At 45.2% G+C, this 27,041-nt stretch overlaps 2 protein-coding genes across 5 annotated transcripts in view; one reads left to right on the top strand and one right to left on the bottom strand.

The window, feature by feature from the left end:
• Nucleotides 1-19,046, bottom strand: part of INTS13 (integrator complex subunit 13) — a 70,842-nt gene extending 51,796 nt beyond the window's left edge. Inside the window, exons 1-5 of one of the 2 annotated variants that reach the window (XM_073621748.1) lie at nucleotides 18,498-19,046; nucleotides 15,128-15,357; nucleotides 8,002-8,076; nucleotides 7,562-7,764; nucleotides 4,791-4,871 (exon numbers count right to left, since the gene is read on the bottom strand). In XM_073621748.1, coding sequence (XP_073477849.1) covers nucleotides 4,791-4,871; nucleotides 7,562-7,764; nucleotides 8,002-8,076; nucleotides 15,128-15,352 — 584 coding nt within the window. In that variant the 5' untranslated portion in view covers nucleotides 15,353-15,357; nucleotides 18,498-19,046. The remainder of the gene's footprint in view (nucleotides 1-4,790; nucleotides 4,872-7,561; nucleotides 7,765-8,001; nucleotides 8,077-15,127; nucleotides 15,358-18,497) is intronic. The other variant, XM_073621749.1, reaches the window with a different exon arrangement.
• A 1-nt stretch (nucleotide 19,047) lies between these two features.
• Nucleotides 19,048-27,041, top strand: part of FGFR1OP2 (FGFR1 oncogene partner 2) — a 57,698-nt gene continuing 49,704 nt past the window's right edge. For 2 of the 3 annotated variants that reach the window (XR_012242969.1, XM_073621750.1), the window contains exon 1: nucleotides 19,048-19,321. The gene's annotated coding sequence lies outside the window, so the exon portion shown is untranslated. The remainder of the gene's footprint in view (nucleotides 19,322-27,041) is intronic. The other variant, XM_073621751.1, reaches the window with a different exon arrangement.

Below are 27,041 nucleotides of genomic sequence, written 5' to 3'. Positions count from 1 at the left end.
AGTTCACTAGAGCCGAAGTCCTGGCTGACATTCTTACCGACTCAGCGGAAGAATCTGCCAAAAAACCCACTGCCTGAAATAGGAGAGGAAAAGACTTTAAAATTTGCTCTCTGGAGGTACCTGCTGACAGATGTGACTGAATCTGAGTCAACCAAACCTCCAGATTTCTGGCCACACAAGTGGAAGCCAAAGCTGGTTTCAGGTTTCCAACTGCTGAGTCCCAGGCTCTGTGGAGAAGGATATCCCCCCTCTTGTCCATCGGATCCTTAAGCGTACCCATATCATCAAACGCCAGGTCCGAGTTTTTTGAAACTTTTGAAAGAGGTGCGTCTAACTTGGGATTCTTATTCCATGGCTGCGCAGTGTCCTCATCAAAAGGAAACCTCCTTTTTAGGTTACTAGAGAAGAATGGTTTTCTCTCAGGATTATCCCATTCCAGTTTAATAGTATCAACCAAAGAACTATGAACTGGAAACACTCTTGATTTTCTCTTATGTAATCCCTTATACATAAGATCATGTTTGGATAACTGAACCTCTTCCTCTTTTAATTCAAGGGTAGTATAGATAGCCTTTAATAAGTCATCTACATCCTCAACAGATAACTTAAATCTTGAGCCTCGAGTGGATTCTCTATCTCTGGGCTCTGTATCTGACCCTGATTCTTCCAGAGAAGAACGGGTAGATCTGACCTCAGCCTCAGAGTCTTCACTCTCTGCCTGCTGCGGAGTGCTTACTGACGCCTTCAGTGAAGACGGACTCTCTGCTGGAGTCTGGAGCTTGTCAATAAGCGTTCTAAAGGAACTGAAGGTGGACGCAAGCTCATCCCTAACAGAAGTAAGCATCTTCTGGCACGAGGCAACCGGGTCATCCTTTACTAGGCCTTCTATACAGGTGCGACAAACTGCTTTGCTCCATGAGGAGCTCAATTTGTTTGCGCAAACCGCACATTTCCTTTTAAGTGGCTGCGCTTGGGCCTTGTCCTGAGTCTTGGTCTGCAAGACAAAATAAATGACCCACAATGTAATTAAAGCCACACAATCACTCCGTAACACCACGTGCAGGAGGGAGGAAATGTGTCCCCTTACACCCACTACTAAAGAGGGGGGAGGGGAAGGGAACACTCACAGGGATAGTAAGGTGGTGACAGAACACCCCAGGCTTACCTGTGAGGTACTGGTGTTGGGAACTGCATCCGCTGCCTGTGCAGGTACTGCAGGAGGATCCATTCTGCCCCTCTTGGTCATCCACAGCCTGGCTGCTTAACACCAAGAAACACCAGCAGCCAGCGTTCTCTGTTCGTTTATGAAGACTGGAACCTCGTCTCCGGCGCCCGATGATGATGTCATATGCCCCGGAAGTAACCCTCTCCAGGCACTTCCTGTGGGCCAGCTTGGAGCGCAATAGCTCCGCCCCCTCGAACGCTGCGGCTTCCTCCATTCCTTGCTCAGATCAGCCAGGCTGTCGGCAGGGAAGGACAACCGAAGCTCAGCTGAGCTAGAGTGCAATGCACTGCGCTAGGGGCCCGACCTCACACCAGTCCTGGCCCTCTCCAGGCACTGAGGACAGAGAACAGCAACACAGCCAACCTCCCCAGCGGTGTGCTGCTTCTGGCAGAGGAAGAGGTAAGTGATATGCCCCAGAAAAAAGCCATACAAAGCCCCTGCTTATAAGGCCTATGGGAGCAGGTTCCATGAACATGTTACCCCCCGTCCGGAGGAAACACAAATAACTGACATGGGCCTGGAGGACCGCCCTTTTATCTGGTGGGGGTGACGTGTTTCCTGTCCTGGTAGGAGGAGCCCAAGGTCTCATGGGCTGTCCTGGAAGACGCTTGGAGAAAAACTTTAAAATTCCTCTCCAGATGGTACAGGGACCCTCAATCTCTACATAAAATATTTCCATCGGTACATCCCTCGTGTTGGAAATGTGGTTCGGCAGAGGGAAGCTATTTACACATTTGGTGGAGCTGTAAGGGTATACAACCCCTCTGGTCGCAAGTTTTTGCCATATATAGCACCTTATATGATCAACCACTGACACCCACCTCAGAGATAGCTTTATTATCCATGCTTCCAGGCTCCACAGCCTCCCAAAAACGCACCTTGCTGCACTTTTTCTTGTCAGCCGCCAGACAGCTTATTCCCCTATTCTGGAAAACAACCACCACCCCCCTTTGTCCTTATGGGTCTCAATGGTCAATGACATCATGCGTATGGAAGAGATGCTAGCCCTAGATAATGACACCTTTGAAAAATGTAGGGTCCTATGGCTCATCTGGATTAATTACTCTACCTCGGACTCCCTGAAAGCTATGCTGGCACCCCATTGTCAACCCGGAACCCCCCCTGATCCCACCACACAGGTTTGTTGCACCAAGGTTTGCTCAATTCCCTTCTGACCCTCTCCCCTCCTACACTACGCCTGAACTTTCCCCTCTTATTTTTTTCCACTTCCCCTTTCTCTCCTCTTTCTTTTCTTTTTTCCCACTTCTATGTCTCCTCACCCCACACCCAGATGTTTTACTCACCAACTCTAATAAGTCTCTCTACAATACGTAACAGTTTTAACCCTTTTGATCCTGAAAAATAGCTATATGTTAGTATTTCACCCAGGATTATAGCCTAAAGTGCACCGGATACGTGACTTACATTGTACTGTCTTCTGTAATGAAGATTTGGTCATTATGTTATTTTATTTTGTTAAACATAATAAAAACATATTTGACTCTAAAAAGCACAATAATGAACTGTCCATAGATCCACCGCGATAAGAGATCCACCGCGATGAAAAACAGTCCACACTTCCAAATGCTTGTATACGTGACTATTCCAATTTTACTTCCAGCCACCTTCTTTCACGTGCAGCGCATGCTCACCCTAATGTTTTGACCTTAAAGGCTAATAATCGTGGTTTGGGTATTCAATATTCATCCCTTCAGGTCCTCCTCTGCATATGGTTCCCCTTTTTAAGGGAGATGGCTCCTTTCCAAAGTGTTGCTCAAAAAAAAAGAAATCTGCTCTCTTGATGAAGCTCCAAGCTGTGAAACGCGTTGAGAGATAACCTCACATCTGCTTATAACCCAATGGTACCTCAGGAGGACCCTATCCGGTGCCCATTCTCCGCCAGACGAGGCTTTCTCGTGGCTCCTCCGCCTCGTACTGAGCCAACTGATGCAAACCGCCTACTGATTCCACTGTGGACAGTTCGTTATTGCATTTTTAATATATATTTTTTCACATTTTTAGTCTATATAATTTTTGCACAAAGTGGTGGACGATTTAACAAACCTGAGGCTATTGTTTCCAGCTATTTGATTTTTTAAGGGTTTTATTTATCAATGTACTTCTAGATTATTGTTTTTGAACTATTAGAGCATGAGAACAGCGCACCACTGTTTTAATAATCTGTTTTCAATTTAAAGTGCTAGAGTGCACTGGATTAGCGATAGCACTTTTTTTTTTCTCCAGCGAAACTTCTTATGGCTTTCTTTCAACAATGGCTTTCTTCTTGACACTCTTCCATAAAGGCTATATTTGTGGAGTGCACGACTAATAGTTGTCCTGTGGACAGATTTTCCCACCTGAGCTGTGGATCTCCACAGCTCCTCCAGAGTTACCATGGGCATCTTGGCTGATTCTTTGATTACTGCTCTCCTTGCCCTTGTTTAGGTGGACAGCCATGTCTTGGTAGGTTTGTAGTTGTGCTATAATCTTTCCATTTTCGGATGATGTATTGAATAGTGCTCTGTGAGATGTTCAAAGCTTGGGATATTTCTTTATAACCTCATTTTTTTTTTTATAACCTAACCCTGCTTTAAACTTTTCCACAACTTTATCCCTGAACCTGTCTGGTGTGTTCCTTGGCCTTTATGATGCTGTTTGTTCACTAAGGTTCTCTAACAAATCTCGGAGGGCTTTACAGAACAGCTGTATTTATACAGAGTTTACATTACATGCTGGTGGGCTCCATTTACTAATTAGGTGACTTCTGAAGGAAATTGGTTCCACCAGATTTTAGTTAGGGGTATTAGAGTAAAGGGGGCTGAATACAAATGCATGCCACACTTTTCAGATATTAATTTGTAAAAAAAAAAAAAAAAAAAACATTGAAAACCATTGATCACTTCCCTTCCACTTCACAATTATGTGCCACTTTGTGTTGGTCTGTCACAAAAAAATCCCAATAAAATACATTTACGTTTTTGGTTGTAACATGACAAAATGTGGAAAATGTCAAGGGGTATGAATACTTTTTCAAGGCACTGTATATGACCTGCTTCCTCAGAAGCCAAATTAATAGGATAAATAGGATACTGTATGCTACCATACCTCTGGAGTGTATCTAGGGAGAGACTGCAGAGCACATAAAATCGCCAAAAGATGCCCCTACCCTATAGAACTATAGTCCTTGATTTGTTCTTCTATTGAATTTCTGTGAATCTATCTACAGATGGGGTGACCCCCTCACACCAACGGAGAAAATTTTTTCCTATAGCATCCTTTCAAATAAGGTTGCACGCGTCCTAAAATGAGAAGGTCCCAAAGCGAGGAGGATACTCCTATAACCTAAAGGGAAATCATGAAGAGATGACACAACACTCACAGCTCAATAAATAAAGTCTTCCTTAGTGGACGTGAACAATAATCTACAGCCCATGCAAATGTGCCAATGCACTCCAGAGGTGTGACCCAGAAGGAGACCAACAACAGGTAAAACATTACTTCTCAGGGTTCAAAAGTAATTTGTTTTTAAAACTAAAATCGGCTTAGCCAAATTTTGTGTACATACTGATCAGAGCCAGCAGCCAGCTTGTTGTGTTCATGTATTGTCTCACTGACACAGTCCTCCAACATCTGAACGTGGCTATCACTGGGAAAACAAAACAGAAAGAAAAGATAAAGATGGGCAAGTGAGAATATGGCTTGAATGACTGGCAGCAATGACAAACTAGAAGACAGATTTGATAGGATAATGCAAATTATTAATGTGCTGTAAGTATAGAGGTACCAGCTTAAAGCGTACCTTCACCCACAAATAGAAATTCCTCTCTTCTGCCTCCACCCCGCCCCCCCTTACACAAATTGTGAAAAAATTATTTAAAAACATGAAATTCCATTTTTTCCACATTTTAAAATGGACGATCTTTCCGAGGATTATGTGCCCAGTCATCCGCTGCTTCCTGGGATTCCGATGTCTATGTCACATCTCAGGAGGCATTATTTCTGGGTATCAGCATGAGATCTTGTGCATGTGCAGACTCACATCGTTCTGCGCATGAGCAGACGGCCACCGGTATCTGCTAGTTCAGTATTTTTCAACCTTTTTTCAGTCAAGGCACCCCGTAGAATTATGGACAATCCTAGGGAACACCAGTCTCTGGTCCTGTACACACCAGGAGGTGCATCTTAGTGTGCTTGCTTTTTTGCGTGTACCCGTGCATCGCAATTTTTAATGGGCTGCTCTATGCTTGTGAAATACACAAAAAAGGCGATGGTATGATTTATTAAAGTGTTTGTTAAGCCTTTTTTTTTTTTTTTTAAACTGCCAGCCGCTTTATTAGAGGCTGGCATACAACACTGTGTAAATCCTTTCGAAGAAAGAGCAGTGTAACGTGACTCGTGGCCGCATTTCAGCTCTGAAACACGGCTACTGCAGGAGGGACCGTGATCTCCCTCTGATATCAGCCGGGGAGATCACGTGGCCGCTCGGCTCCTCTTGCAGAAGCAATGTCTCAGAACTGTAAAGCGGCCGCAAGTCACGTGACCGGCCTAAAGACAGCTCTAAACAGCTATTTAGAACACTTATTTTTAGAAAGGATTTACACAGTGTGCTATGCCAGCCTCTAACAGAGAGGCTGGCTGTGACAATTTTACGTTTTTAATTTTCAATAGTGGCGGTGGAGCGGAGACAGAGAGGTCACTCACAGGCAGGAAGGAGGGGGGTGAGGGGGGAGAGAGGAGAGCAGAGCAGGGCAGCGTATGACAGAGGGACGTTCTTTGACAACGGTGATCAGGGCTGAGTAGCCCTGGTTATTGTGGTCAGTTTAGAGAGGGGCATACAGGAAGTGGGGGTTTTAGATTTTTTGTTTTTTACAGCTTAGAAGGAGGCAGATTACACAGCACAAGCACTGTGCTGTTTAATCTGCTTTAAAGGACCAGAATCTGTATTTTTTTTTTTTGGGTTAACAAACACTTTAAATCGCGGCACACCAAAACACATGGTACTGCGGTACCATGTGTTTGAGCAGGTGCCAACATACACATATTTTCTAGATGCATGGGGGTCCCATTAAGAATTAATGGCACCCGCTCCCATCAGCAAAAGGCAGGGCATGTTTGTGCGGTGCGGGAAAACGCATGATTTTGCAGGTTTTACCGCACTGTACACCCTAGAATGTGGTTTGTAAGGCAGAGTTAGATGTCTGTAGGTTGTAAATCCCCCCTGCCAAATCTTCCCTCATAGCATAAATTCTGTTCCTCCTCCCCCCTCCAAATCTCCCTCTTATCAAAAAATCTCTCATCACTTCAGAAACATTGACAGCAGCAAAGAAGAGAGAGAGCCAGGGGAGGTGTGGGCTGTGCTGCTCCCCCTCCAGCTCCTTTCCCACCTGTCTGTATAACAGAAATAATACAGAACACACTCCAACTTTGCAGGGTTCGATTACCTCCCTCTACCCACAATTTTTGCTGCTGGGACAAGAGCAGTGTGGGAGGTAATCAAGCCCTGTACAGTCTAATGAGAGAGTGATCCCATGTTAACTCCTGTATACAGAGAGAGAGCACAGACCAGATATCCTCCCGGCTCTCACTTACTCCCTGCTGCCATCTGCACTCCTGTCAGCAACCCAGGTGGCTGCCTGACCTGTCCTTAGCAACCGATGACATCATGGTTTGGTAGCATGTGGGCAGGCGACCCACTGTTGACTGAATCTTGGTCACAGGAGTGCAGAAAGAAGTGCATTCCTGTGACCCACATGAGAAATATGGCCAAAAAAGCTTTTTACTTTTCTTTTAAAAGCATATGTAAACCCCAAAACAATAATGTAATATATTACACCTTACCGGTGCTTAGATTTGGTGACTGTTTTTTTTTTTTTGTCTTCCTTTCTTCTTTTAATCTTCCTGTCCTAGGGTGTCAATGATCGCTTACTGTACCCAAAGCATGGAGAAGCAGTGTTGTCGTCCTAGGTTGCACTGCTGATTTGAACTAAAAACACCTCAGATTGATGTTTTATAGTTTCTGGAAGATAGTTGGGAAGGCTGATAGCATTCAGTCAGTGCAGTATACAGGAAGTTACAAAACTGGATTTCTGTCAGGAACAAGTTTTTTTCTGTACTTGCAGAAAATGAAAGAGAAAACTAATGCAGCCACCACATCTAAGAACTGCTTAGATGCAATATTTTATATTTTTGTGCTTAGATCTAGCTATAACGTATGTCAAAGGCTTTTAGAGATCAGGTGTGAAAGACAGATATCCAGTACCTATGAGTTTAAACAGAAGAGTCCTGCTGGTTGCTAAATACAACTCTGACAAAAGATTCATTTCTACAGGTTTGTACCTCTTGGCATTGGTAAGACAGATGATGCGGCCCCTGTTAGCTACACGGTCTGCGTTCTCCATTAGCACCGTCCTGGACTCATGCTGATAATCAGTGATCTTACACAAGGACTCCACTGCTGCCACCAGCCCATGGAGGATGCTGCAACACTCTGGGTCTGCCCGTGGATTTGGAGGGCCAATCGAGGCCAAGGCTGCCATTAACTAGAAGAAAATAAAAAGGGGAGTCATTTTTAAAAAGGGTTTGAATTAAGGAACCAAATACGGCAGGTATAAGCCATGCTGCAGGGCGAAACAAGTGGAAGCGATGCATCGGATAAAAAGGACCTCTAGCAACAGTCCATATAAATGGCAGAAAAACTGTAAAATTCCGTTCATTAATAAAACGATTCCCAGGGGTGCAAAATATGTAGATTTGTATATGTCAATATCTCTCCTTACCTCCTGCAAGTTTTGGTCCTCTTGAGACCAACTATTCAATATCCGGGAACAAGAATCACTGACTATAAAATTCACCTACAGACACAGAAAATATTGCATTTCAAGGTTAGGAAATTCTAAGACATGGTAGCAAAAGGTATGATCTCTTCTATACAAAAACCACATTAAAATGTTATACAAAAAAATTATTACATTTTTAAAGCTGAACCCCAGCCATCCCTTTCGCACAGCTGTGCAGGCTCCTGTAGTGAAACAGTTTACTCTGATTTCACTACACGCTGTGAGCTTCCGACAATGTGCATTACAAGCTGCAACAAGTCAAATAGGAAATGTTGCAGGCTCTACCTGGAAAACGTCCAGCACTGTCTAACTCTTTCCTCCACATCCTGACTGTCTCTAGCTCGCCCCTTTCATTCATTAGATTTCAGTTCTTTTAATCATGGAGGCTCAGTGCCACATATGTTTATTACTTAGGGAGGTCTTTTTTTATTTTTTTTTTTAAAGAACTATGTGCAGGTCCAACTACCATGATCTGCCTGCATCACATAAAGAAGAAGAGGCCCAGTGATGAAATCACTGGATCTAAAATAAGATGTATAATAAAATAAAGGGTTTTATTGAAAAGTTACATTTGCACATTGATGACAGAAGGTGGGATGAACCAAGGAAGGCAAAGTATGAGCAGACTAAACATCAGCTTTAAAAGCAGCATCAAACTAAATGGTAAACAATTTGCTAATAGTATAATCCCTATCACCCCTTTAATTTTTACTGTGACCACTATAAACCTGCATCTATAGGACAATGTGTCATCATCATGCTGCACACTAAAGCTGAGTATACGCATTGGTTAAACAAAAAAAACTGACAGATCCCCACATCAACACAATAATGATGTGTGATTCGGGGATCTCTCCCACTATTGCTACTGTAATCTGACAGGGGGACTCCCTGCCCCCCCAGAATACACTGATCAGTACTTGCAACCACTGGCTGTGAGCGCTGATTGATTCAGCCCGACGTTAGACCTGCTTCTGATGAACAGACAGCGGTAAACATGTACTGAAAGTTGCTAAAACCGGCTGATTTTTGGTACATGTGTACCTAGCTAAAGAGATCTCAAGTTCCATACTCCTCTGTGGTATTTCTGTAATGCCATAGAGGGAATTGGGGGAGCACGCGCATCAGGCTGGTGCCCTGTAACTGCCAGGATTTTTAATTAAAAATCATACCAAAAGAACCTGTGACAGATAAAAATCAGATGCAGATCTTTTTTTTTTTTTTTTTTTTTTTTTTTAATGCTTTAGGCTGCATTCACACCTGAGCATTTTCAGCTCGAAAAATGCCCAAAAAAATGCCCAACAAGCAGAATCCCATTAATTTAAATGGCCCCTGTTCACATCTGAGCGTTTTGTAGCCTGGAGCCAGGTGTTTTTCTGCTTTTTACATTGGTGACCTTTTGACCTGTGCAAAATCGCAGGTAAAAATCGTGGTAAAAATTGTGCGACTGAAAACAAAATGTTCAGGCGTGAATGCAGCCTTAGACCCCTTTCATAAATATATGTCCGTTTTGACAGACTCCGCTTGCTCAGCAGGAATCCCTGCTGAGCTGGCAGGTGACAGGTCCATCTCTACTCACTGTGCAGGGACGACCCTGCTTTCCTCTATCGGGGAATCGGATGAAAACGGACCGCCTGTCCTTTTTCATCCGTACGATAGGCGGACAGAAAAATAGGGTTTACATCCGTCTGCATTTAGCGGATCGGATGTCAGCGGACATGTCACCGCTGACAACCGTCGTTCCATAGGAGGTACATGGAGCGTCCGTTCTGGTCCGCCTGAAAAACTGACAGGCGGACCTGAACAGTCCGCATGTGTGAAAGAGCCCTTAGGGTTTACATATACTTTAAAGAACCTGTGACTAGATTTAATGCTGTTTTTATTTAAAGACCTGAAGTTCAGCTTTAAATACCACAAGTTGCCTTTTTATATACAGCTGGTAAAACTACATAGATCTGTCTTGATATCAGATTCCTACATATCGGCACTGGGAGAGAGAGGGGCAGAACTGTGAACCAATCAGGCTCTGCTTTATTGCACAGTGCTGTCCATCTAAAGCTCACCATATGCATTACAATCTGTTTGTACAATCTCAAGGGCCTGTCTGACTGGCTATAAATCGATTGAATAGATTAGTTAGGTCCTCAATTTAATACAAACTTAGAGTGCCAATAGAAGCCAGGGACTCTGCTCCCATGCTCCACTGGAATGAAGGGGTGCAGGAGTGCTCATCCAGAGTAGTGTGTACAGTAAATGAAAAAACGCCGCCCTCCTGACCAGCCAGGGTGACACGATTATGGAACGGCTTCAGCCTACATGTCTCTACCAAGAAACCACGCCCACTGACGCATTTGGCCCTGTCTACAGGGCTTATTCATAGGGTCACGGTGGACGGGGCGAAAAGCATCATGGGGCGTAGTTTGTTGGCGGAGACATGTAGGCTGATGCCGTTCCACAATCTTGTATCACCCTGCCTGGTCAGGAGAGAGGCGTACACACTGCTAAGGTCCTCATTTTACATAGTTGTGGTAGATCTAAAAGTTGATTGTAAAGAGATTGTATGGTCAGATTATATGCGTATGGTGAGCCTAACACTCAAGAGGATGACATAGCAGAGTGATTATATCACCATTTGAGGTCATTTTCATTGTTCCACCAAAGGCTGGAAGTGGGTCTTAAACCAGGCTGTATTGCTGAACTGCAGAGAAGATCTCACAGAGTTGCAGGACGAGGTTGTACAATCTGATGGCAGGATCTCAATCACAAGACTGGCTGAACAGTGTTAAAAATGTGATGGCATTTCATATACAGTGCATCTGGAAAGTATTCTCGGCGCTTGACTTTTACCATATTTTGTTATGTCACGGCCTTATTCCAAAATGGATTCAATTCATTATTTTCCTCAAACTTCTACAAACAATTACCCTTAATGACAATGTGAAAGCAGTGCATCCTGTTTCCACTGATCATCCTTGAGATGTTTCTACAACTTGATTGGAGTCCACCTGTGATAAATTTAGTTGGGCATGATTTGGAAAGGCACACACTTGTCTATATAAGGTCCCACAGTTAACAATGCATGTCAGAGCACAAACCAAGCCATGAAGTCCAAGGAATTGTCTGTAGACCTCCGAGACAGGATTGTATCAAGGAACAGATCTGGGGAAGAGTACAGAAAAATGTCTGGACCACTGAAGGCTCCAATGAGCACAGTGGCCTCCATCATCTGTAGATGGAAGAAGTTTGCAACTACCAGGACTCTTCCTAGAGCAGGCCGCCTAGCCAAACTGAGCAAATCGGGTTGGGGGCCTTAGCCGGGGAGGTAACCAAGAACCCGATGGTAACCGACAGAACTCCAGCGTTTCTCTGTGGAGAGAAGAAAACCTTCCAGAAGAACAACCATCTCTGCGGCACTCCACAAATCAGACCTGTATGGCAGAGTGGCCAGATGGAAACCCCTTCTCAGGAAAAGGCACATGACAACCTGCCTGTATCTTGCCAAAAGGCACCTCAATGACTCTCAGACCATGAAAAAACAAAATTCTCTGGTCTGATTAAATAAATATTGAATCCTTTGGCCTGAATAGCAAGTGTCATGTCTGAAGGAAACCAGGCACCGCTTATCACCTGGCCAATACCATCCCTACAGTGAAGCATGGTGGTGGTAGCATCATGCTGTGGGGATGTTTCTCAGTTGCAGGAACAAGGAGACTAGTCAGGATCGAGGTAAAGATGAATGCAGCAATGTACAGAGGCATCCTTGATGTGCCCTGGACCTCAGACTGGGGCAAAAAATCATCTTCCAACAGGACAACGACCCTAAGCACACAGCCAAGATAACAAAGGAGTGGTTACGTGACAACTCAGTGAATATCCTTAAATGGCCCAGAAAGAGCCCAGACTTAAACCCGATTGAACATCTCTGGAGAGATCTGAAAATGGCTGTGCACTGAAGCTCCCCCCATCCAACCCGATGGAGCTTGAGAGGTCCTGCCAAAAAGAATGGGAGAAATGGCCAAAAATAGGTGTGCCAAGCTTGTAGCATCATACTCAAAGACTTCAGGCTGTAATTGGTGCCAAAGGTGCTTTAACAGGAGTATCGAATAAAGGCTGTGAATACTTGTGTACATGTGATTTTCTTTGTTTTTTATTTTTAATAAATTTGCAAAGACTTCAAACAAACTTCTTTCACATTGTCATCATGGGGTATTGTTTGTAAATTTTGAGGAAAATAATTAATTTAATCCAATTTGAAATAAGGCTGTATCATAACAAAATGTGGAAAAGTGAAGTGCTGTGAATACTTTCCGGATGCACTATACATTTATACAGTCTTAAGGCCCGTACACACGATTGGACTTTTTCACAACAAACATGCAAATTAGCTTTTTTGGAGCAACATCCGACCGTGTGTACGCTCCATCGGACAAACTTTCTCTGTTTCCATCGGACTTTTGATGGCTGTGCGAATGGACAAACTTTCCGGCAACAAAAGTCTGATGGAGCAAAGTCTGATCGTGTGTACACAAAACCATTGGACTTTTGTACAAACTACAGTATGCAGCCACGAGAAAGTTTCCAGCGCGATCCCATCCCATTGGCGACTGGGTACTGTACATCTCGCGCTGGCTGCAATAGAAAAAACACATTTTCCTATTGCGGCGAGCGAGAGAGGGAATTCCCCTCTGGGGGCATACCAGGCTCTTAGGTCTGGTATGGATCTTAAGGGGAACCCCATACGCCGAAAAAACGGCGTGGGGGTCCCCCCCAAAATCCTACCAGACCCTTATCCGAGCACGCAGCCTGGCCGGTCAGGAAAGGGGGTGGGGACGAGCGAGCCCCCCCTCCTGAACCGTACCAGGCCGCATGCCCTCAACATGGGGGATGGGTGCTTTGGGGGAGGGCGGCGCCCTGCGGCCCCCCCACCCCAAAGCACCTTGTCCCCATGTTGATGAGGACAAGGGCCTCTTCCCGAAAACCCTGGCCGTTGGTTATCGGGGTCTTATTAGGCAGCTCCGGGGGGTCTCTCCGGCCTCTTCTCCCGGTGTCCGGTTCTTCTCCGCTCTCTCCGACGTCTTCTCCCGGTGTCCGGTTCTTCTACCGAGCTCCTCTGCTATCTTCTGCCGGTGTCCGGTTCTTCTACCGGGCTCCTCCGCTATCTTCTGCCGCTCTTTTGCTAGCGGTGGCCCGGTCTTCTGCGTTGTCTTCTTCCCTCTCTTCTTCCGCTGTAATGCTGTGTGAGCGCTCCGCAATGACTTATATAGGCAGTGACCCCTCCCCTTATGATGTCACAGCCCCGGAGCATGCTGGGACTGTGACGTCATAAGGGGCGTGGTCATCAGATGACATCACCCGATGACCCCGCCCCATGCCTATATAAGTCATTGCGGAACGCTCACACAGCATTACAGCGGGAGAGAGCGTTGTGTCAACATCGGAAGAAAAGAAGTGGGAAGAAGACGACGCAGAAGACCGGTCCACCGCTAGCAAAAGAGCGGCAGAAGATAGCGGAGGAGCTTGGCAGAAGAACTGGACACCGGGAGAAGAGGCCAGAGAGAGCGGAGATTACTTTAAAAACCTGTGTAGTGTGTTTTTTTATTGACACTCTTTTCTCTAGGTGAATGGGTAGGGGTACGATGTACCCCATACTCATTCACATAGGGTGGGGGGCCGGGATCTGGGGGCCCCCTTATTCGGATTCCGATAAGCCCCCGCCCGCAGACCCCAACAACCAACGGCCAGGGTTGTCGGGAAGAGGCCCTTGTGCTCATCAACATGGGGACAAGGTGCTTTGGGGTGGGGGCGGCCTGGTACGGTTCAGGAGCGGGGGGCCGCTAGCTCGTCCCCACCCCCTTTCCTGACCTACCGGGCTGCGTGCTCGGATAAGGGTCTGGTATGGATTTTGGGGGGACCCCCACGCCGTTTTTCCGGCGTAGGGGTTCCCCTTAAAATTCATACCAGACCTAAGGGCCTGGTATGCTCCTGGAAGGGAACCCATGCCGGTTTTTTATTTAAAATTTGGTGTGAAGTTCCCCCTCAAGATTCATACCAAACACAGTGTCTCGCATTGGCGGGGATCCAAGTCGGATCCCCGCACCAGTGTGAACCCAGCTCGCAAGGTGTCAATCTCACCGATAAAAGCGGCGAGATTGACACAATATCAGACAGCAATACAGAAGTTGACCAAAGGGTGGTGGTAAAGAGCTGAAAAACCACGTGATTTGGTGAAAAAGTTCTGACGTGTGTATGCAATACAAACTTATGGCCAATGCCCTTTGTACAAAAATCCAAGGGAAAGTTTGTACAAAGTTCTATTGTGTGTATGAGGCTTTACAGATACAACCAGCCCTTTGAGGGCAACCATAATGCAGATGCGGCCCGTGATGAAATGGAGTTTAACACCCCTGCTCTATAGTATTCCCCTCAAATCCTCCTGTAGCACTTGAATAAAAGTTTATGTAGGTGTATCACTCAGCTCTTTTGGGATCCATCGCCAAGTGTCCTCCTGGGCTAGTGGCCTCTAGCACCATGACCAATCAGGACAGTTCATCTGATTGGTGCTGCCTTAAACTGCAAAGCAACAACGTGGCTCAGTGTTCCAGTAATGTTATACTTCAGGCTGGGCCCCTAGCTACGACCTTTATCTGCATTCTTGTGCCTCGTGTGTACTCTGTGAGATTACAGGTTGACATGCCCGCTACCCAGCTTGACAGACAGCAGTCGATCACCTTGAGCTAAGGAGAAAGAGAAGCTATAGTGTCTACTTGACCGCAGCAAAATAGAGTTACAAAAGCGATTTGAGGATTTTCATATTGTTTTTGTGAACAGACCCTTTCATGATGACTTTATACACTATTATCTTTGCATCTACCTTAAGTAAACCTATTTCTTTGCCCTGAATAGGCATAGAACAGGTTTACATTGAAACAGCCAATCAAGAGACCAACATGTAACTTAAGATGTTGGGAGTGGACTTCTATTGATCAACAACAGAAGAAGAATGGACATTAGGCACAGAAGACACAGCTGTAAACACAGTGAATAAGAGAGGCAATTGTACTCTTACCAGTTTCTTGAAGGGGAAGATATCATACATTATTCGACAATATTCCACAGATGCTTCCACAGCACACGTCCACAGAGATTTTGAGATTGGCGCCAGAGGGATGATTCCCTGCGTACGGTTTTTGGTCAACATATCAAACTCGACATGCTGTCTGCAGGATTCTGCCATGTACGGGCAGTGATCGACCACAAACACCGTCTTGTGGGACTCTGAAAAAAGTTTCATCTTGTCTACAAAGTAACAGAAAAAAAAAAAAAAAAATCTAATTACCGTCCCCATTTCAAAATAAAAATGTCATACTAATTTAAAGTATATCAACAGCAAAACTTTTTTTCTTCCTCCTGCAAGAGAGTAGGGAATGATTAAAACCCCGGGCAGAGTGTTACATTCACCTCTCCTTTTTGCTGTGCCTGGTCTTCTCTCTGCCGTGCAGTTGGCAGCACTTTCAGCTGGAGGCTCCTGATTGGTGCCCATCTTTAAAATGATTGAGCAATGCCACGCTATGCCTTAGTCTCCTGCTGCTGTATCCGCTCTCCGGTGTTTCCTAGTGACCCCAGAGTCTCCCGTAACCTTGGTGCATTCCTGTGTCTAGTGACTCCGCAGCATCCTGTGTCACCCCTGATCCCCATGACACCAGGGCATCCCAAAGTATTCTGCCACCCTAGGACCCCAGAGCACTCTGGACATCCTGTGTCACCCCCTGACCCCTAGGACTCCAGAGCAATCGGAACATTCTGTGCCACCCTGTTACCTCAGAGCACTCTGGGCATTCTGTGTCAACCTGTGACTCCAGGGCACCCAAAGCTTCCTTTACCATCCTATGGCTCCGGTGTGCCCTAAACGTTTCATGACACCTGTAACTCCATGCAACCACAGGAAGGGCTCTGATTCTCTCAGTGGATACAGACTTCTGTATGATGCAGATAGCAAAGCAAGTTAGAGGAAATCTATCCCTTTACAGACAGTTGTCACCAGAATAGGTGTCTTGTTTGAAATATCTTCCCTCTATTCCTGTTCTGATAACTGTAAAATTTTGGGTCTCCTCTCTCTGTCTCAAGGACACAATGGTCAATGATCATCAATGGTCACCAGGACCAGGGAGGAGCTCAGGTGTGTTTGGACACAAGCCCAAACCCACCTGAGCTATCCCGCCAGGAAGCTGTTAATGCGGACAGCCAATCATAGATGGTGGAGGGATTAAACTGCCCCGCAGTAGCATGTATATACGCTTTTTGTATACGTGCATTTGTGAGGTGGGGCATGCCTCCGCTGCCTATGACTGGTTGTCTTGCTTTGACAGCTTCCTGGCGGGATAGCTCAGGCGGGTTTGGACTTGTGTCTGAACTGATCCCTAACCAGGACAAACAGAGGGGTGAATCTTCCCAGCGAGCAGATAGAAAATAATAACCTGACATGGAGGGTTCTAATCCTTCCACACTCTATCCAAAACTAAAAAGAAAAGTTATGCAACAATAACTATATCCGGCCTCCCCTTGATGGGTTTTCTTTTTTTTTTGTTTTTGTTTTGACATCTAGGGGAGGCTGTAACCTTTGGATGGTGGGTCGTTTGTGTACCTGGAGGGACGGTGTGGTGGAGGCGGGGTGGGACAAGGTTTGCCTTTTTGTGTGAATGAGTATAGATGGGTGCATGTATGGTGTGGATGTTGTGTTCATGGAAATATCCCTGCTGTATATAGCATTGTGATTTTAGGTTGTGGTGCCCTACGAGGTCCACACTCATTACCCTTATGTGACCAGTGGTATACTTCATTCCTCCGTTGAGGAATTTGGTAAATATGATGTATAACTATAACAGTTGGCCCCCGTTGGGCTATTGTACTTTCTTTTATATTTTGTAAAAGAGATTTGTTTATGGATGCATTTGTACTATCTGAACCTGTAAACTACTTTCTATCAAAACAAATAAAAAAACTATTTTGTAAAAAAAAAAAAAAAAAAAAGAAAAGTTATGGCTTTATAATTTAAAGTGACACTGCACCCTTCTCCATGCAAGGCAAAGTGTAAAGGCCCCACATATACTCACCTTACTAGTGCTCTCATCAGAAATGTCAGTATAGGGCCTTTCCTTTTACAGGGTGTGTATTGTATACCAGTGACCCTATGGTGACAGAGTGACATAATGCAAACCTATAATTAGAGAGACATAGAGAATGCCCTTGACAACTTCTCTAGAAGAGCTCTGCCTGTCATGCTGATCCTCTGGCTTTCATATTCTGAGTGACTGACCTGGAGAATGTAAGATCTGAGGTTTTCTTGATCTACATACATGTGTAGAATCAGTAACTTAACGTGGAATTCCACCCAAAAGTGGAACTTCCGCTCATTTGTTTCCTCCCCCACTCCGATGCCACATTTGGCACCTTTCGGGGGGGGGGGGGGGGGGGGAGGAGAATCGGATAACCTGTCTTTGATAGGCACCCTGTCCCCACTTCCAGGAGACTGGGCCACAGCGCATTACGTCAGCAGCTCAGCTCCCTCCTCATTCCCTCGCCGCTGGGCCAGTAGGAGAGCGCAGCGGTGCCTCGCGCATGCACAGTAGGGACCCAGCATGAAGCCGTAACGCTTCACTACTGGGTTCCCTTACCGGCAGTGACATCAGCTGCGGTGCCAACATTGCTGGACAGGTAAGTGTCCTATTATTAAAAGTCAGCAGCTGCAGTATGTGTAGCTTTAAAGTGTTACTAAACCCAGGACCCTGCATTCACTATATCTGGTCTCCCATTGTACAAAGAACATGGAAATGCAATTGTTTTATTAAATATAAACTGCTAAATACCTTTTCTCATCAGCAGTATATAGCAGTCTTGTGACTTCTATCAGTGTCTGGATAAAGCTTGTAGAAGGAGTTTTCATTCTCCCCTGATTGTCCTACGAGGATGCAGGATCCCTGACCCTCTGTCTGATTGGCCTTGTGCTGATCACATGCACCCTCCCAATGAAAAAATAAAAACTCTCTAGCAACACACAACAAACTGAGCATGTGCAGCTTGCCCCCAAAGCTCTGTTCTATCAGCATATGGATTGGGGACAGTGGAAGAGGGGGAGGATCAGAGAAGGCAAGATCAAACAGCCTTTTTACACAATGTGAAGGATTAACCCCTTAGGTTCCACAGTGAGTATAACAAGCATGCTTTACTGTATATACAGACTGATTTTACTGTTGTGGGTTTAGTAATACTAGCCAGAGGATCAGTATGGCAGCAAACATTTTCGGATTAAAGTCATCATAGGCAGCCTCCAGAATTCTCCCTATTCCATACATTCCTGTGCTGGGAGTGGGCTGCCATAGATTCCACATAAAATAACAAGAATGTTGCAGTGATGAAGTGAGCAGTCCCTGCACTCTCACCTGATCCGAGGGGCCAGCACCGTGCTGGTGAGGTGTCACAGAGCACACAATGATGGGGTCACCCTTCCATACAGCCCATATTCCTCCCAGGTCAGGTGATCACAGGCTCAGGCACCGGCCGGTCCCCCATTGATGGCGGCTTCGCGCTCTCACCCTTCTTGGTCCCGCACACTCGCCGTACATCCCAGGGCTCGCTGGGCAAAGCACGCCCACAAACTTAACGAAATGATTACAAATTCCAATAGTAACGAAATATCCGAAACCACAGACGGGAATTATACCATATAAAATACGAAATATTATATATATATTTGTCTTTCACGGCACGTTCCTATTCACATCCTGTTTGGTCCCGTCTGCCCTCTGTACCTCAATAGCCTAAGACTGCGCATGCGCGCTCACACTACTACTACTTACGAGGAATATTGACAAATCATATAGATAAGGTAATAGAACTATAGAAAATGAATAATAATCTCTCAGATATTATTTAATAAAAATATATATATGAATACCCGCGCATGCGTAGCTCTACTGTTGCGTTCTTAACTGGGTGTACGGCGGGCGGCAGGGACCAAACATAGGGAAAGCGCGAAGCCGCAGCGCAAGACAGGCAGATTGTTCTGCCTCGAGACTAAGAATATTACAGTTCGATTTGGGAGGAATTTTCCTTTTTTCAGCGCGCATGCGCGGAGATTGGTCGCGCTGAGTGTACGTCATGGAATGCGGCGCTGAGCGGTGACGGTACTGTTTGGTGTTGGGAAGCGAAGAGAGGTGACAGAGCTTCTGAGGCGCCGAATGTGACCGGAGATCATCGGAAATCGGTAATAAAAAGGGGGGCAGGGGGCTATGATCAGCTCTGACAGTCTCTTATTTCAAGTCAGTAACAACCCAATCCCAGACACCTCCCCTCTTCATCTACAGTTCCAGCCTTGTTTGCCCTGTGGAATGTCCAAGTGTGCCAAGATAGGGCCACAGACTGCAGATGGTGATTGGATGTGGTGGGGCACAGTGGGCAACAGATATCTGGCAGTGTGTGACTTAGGATTGGACCGACCAAACCCTGCGCGGCGTGGGCGCCAATCTGATCACAACAGCTCTGAGCCACTCGGAACAAAAAAAAAAAAATCTATATTTTTATGTTCTTTTTTTACAGTCTAACAGTCTAAGTATACCTAAAGCCCAAATTGTTTGTTTTGAATGGAGTGCGGAAGTCAAAGAACCTGTCAGATTCCTTGTTGCTCTCTGTGGGAAAATTTCTCCTGACTTCCTGTTACAAGGATGCAACAGGAAGTGAGTGGAAGTCTCTATAAAGTAAGAGGAAGTTGTCCCCATTGGATGATTTGTCCTCACTTCCTGTTCTGGCAACAACTGTATAATTTTGGATTTTGCCTCGCTTTCTATCCCAATGTCAACGGTCACCAGGAAAAATAGGGAGATTCTCACCAATGGAGACACAGAAAGCAATAAAATCATGATGGGGGGGGGGGGGAGGGGTTCTAACGCTTCCACACTCCATTCAAAGCTCGTAAATAAAAATGTTTATTATTATTATACAGGATTTATGTAGCGCCAACAGTTTGCGCAGAGCCCAGTGACAATACAATTCAATACAGGAGGAGTCAGAGGGCCCTGCTTGTTAGAGCTTACAGATCAGGTCTGCTCTGTGCAAAACCAACTGCACAGAGCAGGAAAGTATAACATATTTGCTGTTTAAAATAAAACAATTTGAACCTTTACAAACACTTTAAAGGCAGAAGGTTTTTTATCTTAATGCATTAAGATAAAAATCCTTCTGTGTGCAGCAGCCCCTCCTCAGCCCCCCTAACACTTACCTGAGGTCCCTCTCTGTCCAGCGATGTCCACAAGTGTCTCAGCCATCCAGATTCTCCTTCCTGATTGGCTGAGACACAGCAGTGGCGCCATTGGTTCCCACTGCTGTCAAAGTCGGCTAGCCAATCAGGGGAAAGAGACGCGGCCGGGTCGGGGCTCTGTGTCTGAATGCTGTGACTCAGCTCAGGTGCCCCCATAGCAAGCTGCTTGCTGTGGGGGCACTGAACAGGAGGGAGGGGCCAGGAGCACAGAAGAGGGACCTGAAAAGAGGAGGATCTGGGCTGATACTTAATCACTTTAAGCTTTGACAAAAAAAAAAAAAAAACCTGGAAGCTGCACCAGGTTTTGCACTCTCCAGTTTTAGTAAATCTATCCTCAAGTGACAATCCACACCTCAGCTTACAACCATCCACTGCATTCTACTATTAGACCATTATATAATGTAATTATAAAGTTTCTACAACTTATCTACATAGTATTACATAGTAGGAGAGGTTGAAAAAAGACACACAAGTCCATTAAGTCCAACCTATGTGTGTGATTATATGTCAGTATTACAAAAAGAAAAATCCTGACACATTTTATGAACAAGAGTTCACTTCTTCAAGAGACAGTCTATAATTATACAAATACAACTCTTGGCTGTTTTTATATAAGGGATGTGGTGTATTCAATAAGGGTGGCATCCATACTTCAGATAGAACCTTATATAACATTTCTTGTATGTTTCAGGGATGTTGCCTGACCAACACAAGTGTGAGCAAAATTATAGGCATGTCTGCTTCTCTGTGCTGACATGTTGAGGTCAGAGGTCACATCTCCCTCCTACCTAAACATAGGCGTCCATGTGTTCGTTATCATATGGAAGCTGTCACAGCTCACTGACTCAGCAGTTTGTACACTTGTGGCTATACAGTTTTCAGAACTTTGTAAGTTCTTTGAAGCAAGTCTGTCCTCTTTTATAAAAAAAATGGTTAATACTTGGCTGTCTCTGGAATCCTCTGGAATAGCAGTCAGCACTTGTAGAATGTTCACATCCAAGGCTTCCGGGAGTGCCTGTGCGCTGTGGTTCAGTCTGTCAAACCCCATTCAGCCTGTAAACACTCCTCTTCTAATACATTTGTAAACGCCTAGGTGTGCATGGAGACATAGGCTAACATAAAGGGGATTTTAAAGGCTGGGAAAAAAAAGCCAAAGGTTTGTAGAATAAGTTCTGTGTGCATAGTCTAAAATATCCACACCGTCCATTGGGTGAAACATTTATCACGTGTCTGTGTGAAAGACGAAATGTTCCTCTCTCCTCAAATCATTTACCAGATGTACCTAGCTTATAAAAAAGGGTGTCTGAGGAGACCTCCTAAGAGATGGAATCAGTTGTCTGCCTGCTGAGGGAAAATGCTTTAAAAGTTGGGTTTTCTGGTGGCCTACCAAGCCTGAAAAAATAGAAGGAAGGGTGTGTCCTGTAACTATGGAGCTGAACTCCAAGGAGGGAATGGGCTAATTGCCCATTTTACCTTGGAGATGATATACTTGCCATAAGCCGGTTACACACTAACAGGTTTTTTTCTTGCAACCCCAAGGGTTGCACGAAAAAAAATCTGACAGCTCCGGTTGGAGCCGCTGTACTAACCATGCAAGTTTAGTCCAGCAATCTCCCCCGCTGAGCTGTTGTGTTCTGACAGACCTGTGTGTACAGGGCTTTATTCCTCGCTTCTGTAGGCATTCTCCTCTTAATGTGACTGGTCCCTTAAAGAGACTTTCCTTCACTAACCCAAATCACGTCATCCTGTACAATGTTTAAGTTATTCACATATATCCTTCATCACATATCCCTAAAATAAGAGGATCATTCCAGACATTGGACAGAGCCATGCAAATCTTTCCTTTTATGCCCCATTAGCCAGATGCACATCCAGAATCACAGTACAAATATAGTATAATATTATAGAATCATATATTCCAAACTGGATACATCTGTTTGAGACTTTTTGGCCATCATCAGTGCAGTGAATAGAAAGAAACCATGACTTTTATGGAGTAGGGCTCAGGACCCAATGAGACTGTATAACCAGGTTATGGTGAGAAGAGACTAAAGGAATCCAAAAAAGCCCCTAACCAAATCACTGCTTTGTACAGTAAAGCCTCCTTAGAACAGAAGTTATACATTCAAACACAGCTGCATCCAACACCTGCACCAACTATCCCTCCTATCCTCCATCTACAAACTATTACATGAGGTGCTCCCGGTTACTAAAAACATTCACCTATATATGCCTAAGTGGGCCCAAATTCTTCAACGCTCTATCCCCGTGAAATCTTAGGAGAGAATAAGGGAGTCTGCTTTTAAATCCTCCAGATGTGTGGTACGGTATATAGGGAGAACGCATGCAAAGTTATGATGTACTGGGACAGGACACCTGAGGTGCTCCACGCCGCCAACCCTACTTTACCTAATTCCTGTTGGAGATGTGGTCGAGACAAAGGTTCTCTATTTCACTTACTATGGACATGTTCTAACCTCCAGCCTTTTTGGCTTTATGTTAAGCCCATGCTTGAAAAGATCCTTGATACATTATATTTGTCAAAGCCTTGTGGCTTTGTAACCGTGATAATTTACAGTACTACATTGTCTGTACATTCATTCTTTGAAATCCTGAATAAAAACATTAGAAACAAAAAGATCCTTGATGCCTCTTTTACTGCCAACCTCATCCACTACCTTCTGGGGTTCCCTTTTTTAGGCATTCTAAACAATCAAAGACGTTGGCCAATCATATCTTAGCACTAGCTAGAAGGGTCATCTCTAGGTGTTGGCTTTCCACTTCTCCCCCATCTCATAGCCAACTCATAGATACTATAACTATGGTTTGAGACTTGGACAACCTTAACAGACAAGTTGGATCTATTCCATAAAATATGGGATACCTGGGGCCATTAAGAATATGGTTCTCCATCTCTTCCTAAGCCACTACCCAAATGACTGCTTTGACCTTTCCCAGTATAATTCAGTCTCATACAATTGATGCTGGTGTGTTTTTGAATAAACCTGTTAATTGCCTTTTACCGCTTATCCTATATTCACTGGATAATTGTGATTATGTTGCTCATGCTCTATCCATCCAGAGGGTTACTCAGACTTATTTCAGTTTATTGCATATGTTGTACATCTTTCGACTATTGCATGCTGTAATACCTATGCACCCTATTCAAGTTGTTTGTGTTGCTTACTTAATTCAAACCATTCACTATATTTGAAACCCAGGACTGCTGATGTGCCAAAACATTCCTTATTCTTATTCATTTTTTTTCCCTCCAATCGTCTTCCAGGGCAGCATCCGAGAGATAGTCTCCTCCTTCCTGCAACAGGAAACACAATAGTCAACCATTATAAATTTGTTAGTCTTATCTGTGTTCCTCAGTTGTTTTGTGTTTTCCTCCGGACCCACAGGAGCTGCAAACGTTTATTATTTTTCCCAGTCTCTGTGCTTTCTGCAGGGGACTCGCTGACCAGCATCCCATTCAGCCCAGCAGGCCTTAGGAGGGCGAGCAGGGGCAGCAACGTGAGCCTAGGACTCTGCCTGAAGCTTTGCCACCTACAGAGGGGTATGCAACTATCCCCCCAAGCTGCATCACATGCCACTGACACTTCCCCCAGATGCCACGGCTACAGCGGTGGAGGGCTGGCCGTTTCCCGAAGAGAGCTTCCCCTAGCGCACGTATTCCGCCCGCTGCATCCTGCAGTCTCCCCCTCGGCCGCCTGTGTATGTGGCCGGCCCCGGGAGGTGTACCAAGATGACGTCGGAAACATCATGTCTGGTCATGCAGTTCCGTTCGGCGGCCATCTTGGTGAAGTCTGGAAGCTTTCTGGGCAAACACTGGAGTGGGTTACTTCCCAGGCGGCGGCGCGAATTTGAAAAGAAAAAGAAAATTACAAAAATGCTCAAAGGCCTCCCTCCCTAATGGAATGCCAGGTAGGAGGACGACGGCGGGAAGTGGCATGTGCAGGTATGTCCACCAACCTGCATGGGGTCAGCTGAGGGTGGGGGTGGGGCCGGAGCTGATGCAGGAAGCAGTTAAAAAGGGCTCTCAAAGGGCCCTCAAAGCAGAGGATCCCGGTGGCTGACCATGGTGGATGCTTCTCCACCCTGCCCTGCAGATCCTTCCTGCCAGGACAGCTCCAAGGTAAGCCAAAGCACTCTGGAGTCACCTCTGTCTTTTACCTCACTACAAAAATTACACTTGGGTGCAACTATAACCCGCCTACCTCACCAAGGTCCTTTGTGCTTAATTGCAGGTAAAGGCCCCAGAGGAAAAAAGGGTGAAAGACCAGCAGCAAGGCATCTGCCTCTTGCAGTCACTGGTTTCCCCCTGATTGGAAAAAGCCACTATGCCAAAAATGCATAAACAAAATGGTGACTAAGGAGTCGCAAGGCTTCCTCAAAGATATGCTAAATTCTTTAAAAAAGAAATAAAGACCACTATTGGGCCACTACGCTCAGCAATTAAAAAACTAGAGGTGCCAGCAAGCTCCAGCCAATCCAGTACCCCATCTACCAGCAGGGCGTGTATCCCCTCAGGTAGCGAGGAAAAGGTGGATCAGCCAGAACAGGAGGTCGATTCAGATGAATCCGAACAAGAGTCCGAGGATGGCTTATGATCAGACTCCAAGGAGGATTAACCGACATCAGAGGGCACCCTATTTCCCTCAGAAGATACGGATAATCTTCTGAAGGCTATAGCCGACACACTGCGTATCAAAGAGCAAAAAGCCATAGAGCTTTCCCGGCACAACAAAATGTACAAAGGGCTGCACCCCAGGAAACCCAGAAACGTTTCCGGTGCATCAAACTCTTAAAAACATAGTTAAGAGGGAGTGGGAAGAGCCAGAAAAGAAGCTCTTCATACCAGCTGCGGTCAAACGCAGGTATCCATTTGCAGAGGAAGACACCAAGACTTGGGTGAAGTGCCCCAAAGTGGATGCCTCCCTCGCGAGAGACGCAAACAAATCTGACTTGGCCTTTGACGATGCAGGTACCTTAAACAAGCCCAAGGATAAGAAAATAGAGATGCTATTGAAAAGGGCCTGGAGCAGCAAATTTGAACCCAGCGATAGCTTCCACCTGCACAGCCCGCACCCTATTAACCGCTTCAGCCCCGGAAGATTTTACCCCCTTCCTGACCAGAGCACTTTTTGCGATTCGGCACTGCGTCGCTTTAAATGACAATTGCGCGGCCGAGCGACGTTACACCAAAACAAAATTATCATCCTTTTTTTCCCCACGAATAGAGCTTTCTTTTGGTGGTATTTGATCACCTCTGTGGTTTTTATTTTTTGTGCTATAAACAAAAAAGAGACAATTTTGAAAAAAAAGCAATATCTTTTACTTTTTGCTATAATAAATATCCCCAAAAAATATATAAAAAAAACAATTTTTTTCCTCAGTTTAGGCTGATATGTATTCTTCTACATATTTTTGGTAAAAAAAAAAAAAATCACAATAAGCGTATATTGATTGGTTTGCGCAAAAGTTTACAACATAGGGGATAGATTTATGGCATTTTTATTATTAATTTTCTTTTATTAGTAATGGCGGCAATCTGCGATTTTGTTTTTTTTTTTTTTTTTTGTTTTTTTATCGTGACTGCGACATTGACGGACACATTGGACGCTTTTGACTCTATTTTGGGACCATTGTCATTTATACAGCGATCAGTGCTATAAAAATGCACCGATTACTGTGTAAATGACACTAGCAGGGAAAGGGTTAAACACTAGGGGGTGATCAAGGGGTTAAGTGTTTCCTGGGTATTGATTCTAACTGTAGGGGGGATGGGCTACCACTGACATGACAGCGATCACTGCTCCCTATGACAGGGAGCAGTAGATCCCTGTCATGTCACTAGGCAGAACAGGGAAATGCCTTGTTTACATAGGCATCTCCCCGTTCTGCCTCTCCGTGACACGATCGCGGGACACCGACAGACAAAGAGTCCGCGGGACCCACAGGCACGGTCACATTGTACGCGGTGCGCGCACGCGCCCAGTAGTCCCGCCAATTAAAGGGGATGTACAGGTACGCCCATTTGCCCACCGCTGCCATTGTGACATATGAGGGTTCTGTGCTGGGACCAATCCTGTTTACCCCATCCCCCAGGTCGTTTATGAACAAAGCAAACAGTTCAATCTCTGTATTTGCTGACGATACTAAGCTAAGCAGGGCAATAACTTCTCTGCAGGATGTGGAAACCTTGCAAAAAGATCTGAACAAATTAATGGGGTGGGCAACTACATGGCAAATGAGGTTCAGTGTAGAAAAATGTAAAATAATGCATTTGGGTGACAAAAATATGAATGCAATCTATACACTGGGGGGAGAACCTCTGGGGGAATCTAGGATGGAAAACGACCTGGGGGTCCTAGTAGATGATAGGCTCAGCAATGGAATGCAATGCCAAGCTGCTGCTAACAAAGCAAACAGAATATTGGCAGGCATTAAAAAGGGGATTAATTCCAGAGATAAAGCGATAATTCTCCCGCTCTACAAGACTCTGGTCTGGCCGCACCTAGAGTATACTGTCCAGTTCTGGGCACCAGTCCTCAGGAAGGATGTACTGGAAATGGAGAGAGTACAAAGAAGGGCAACAAAGCTAATAAAGGGTCTGGAGGATATTAGTTATAAGGGAAAGGTTGCGAGCACTGAACTTATTCTT

Source organism: Aquarana catesbeiana, linkage group LG03 (genome assembly GCF_042186555.1).
Source record: "Aquarana catesbeiana isolate 2022-GZ linkage group LG03, ASM4218655v1, whole genome shotgun sequence".
NCBI classification, from domain to species: Eukaryota; Metazoa; Chordata; class Amphibia; order Anura; family Ranidae; genus Aquarana; species Aquarana catesbeiana.
Note: the sequence above shows the minus strand (reverse complement) of the source record. Positions and strands in the feature narration are given on the sequence as shown.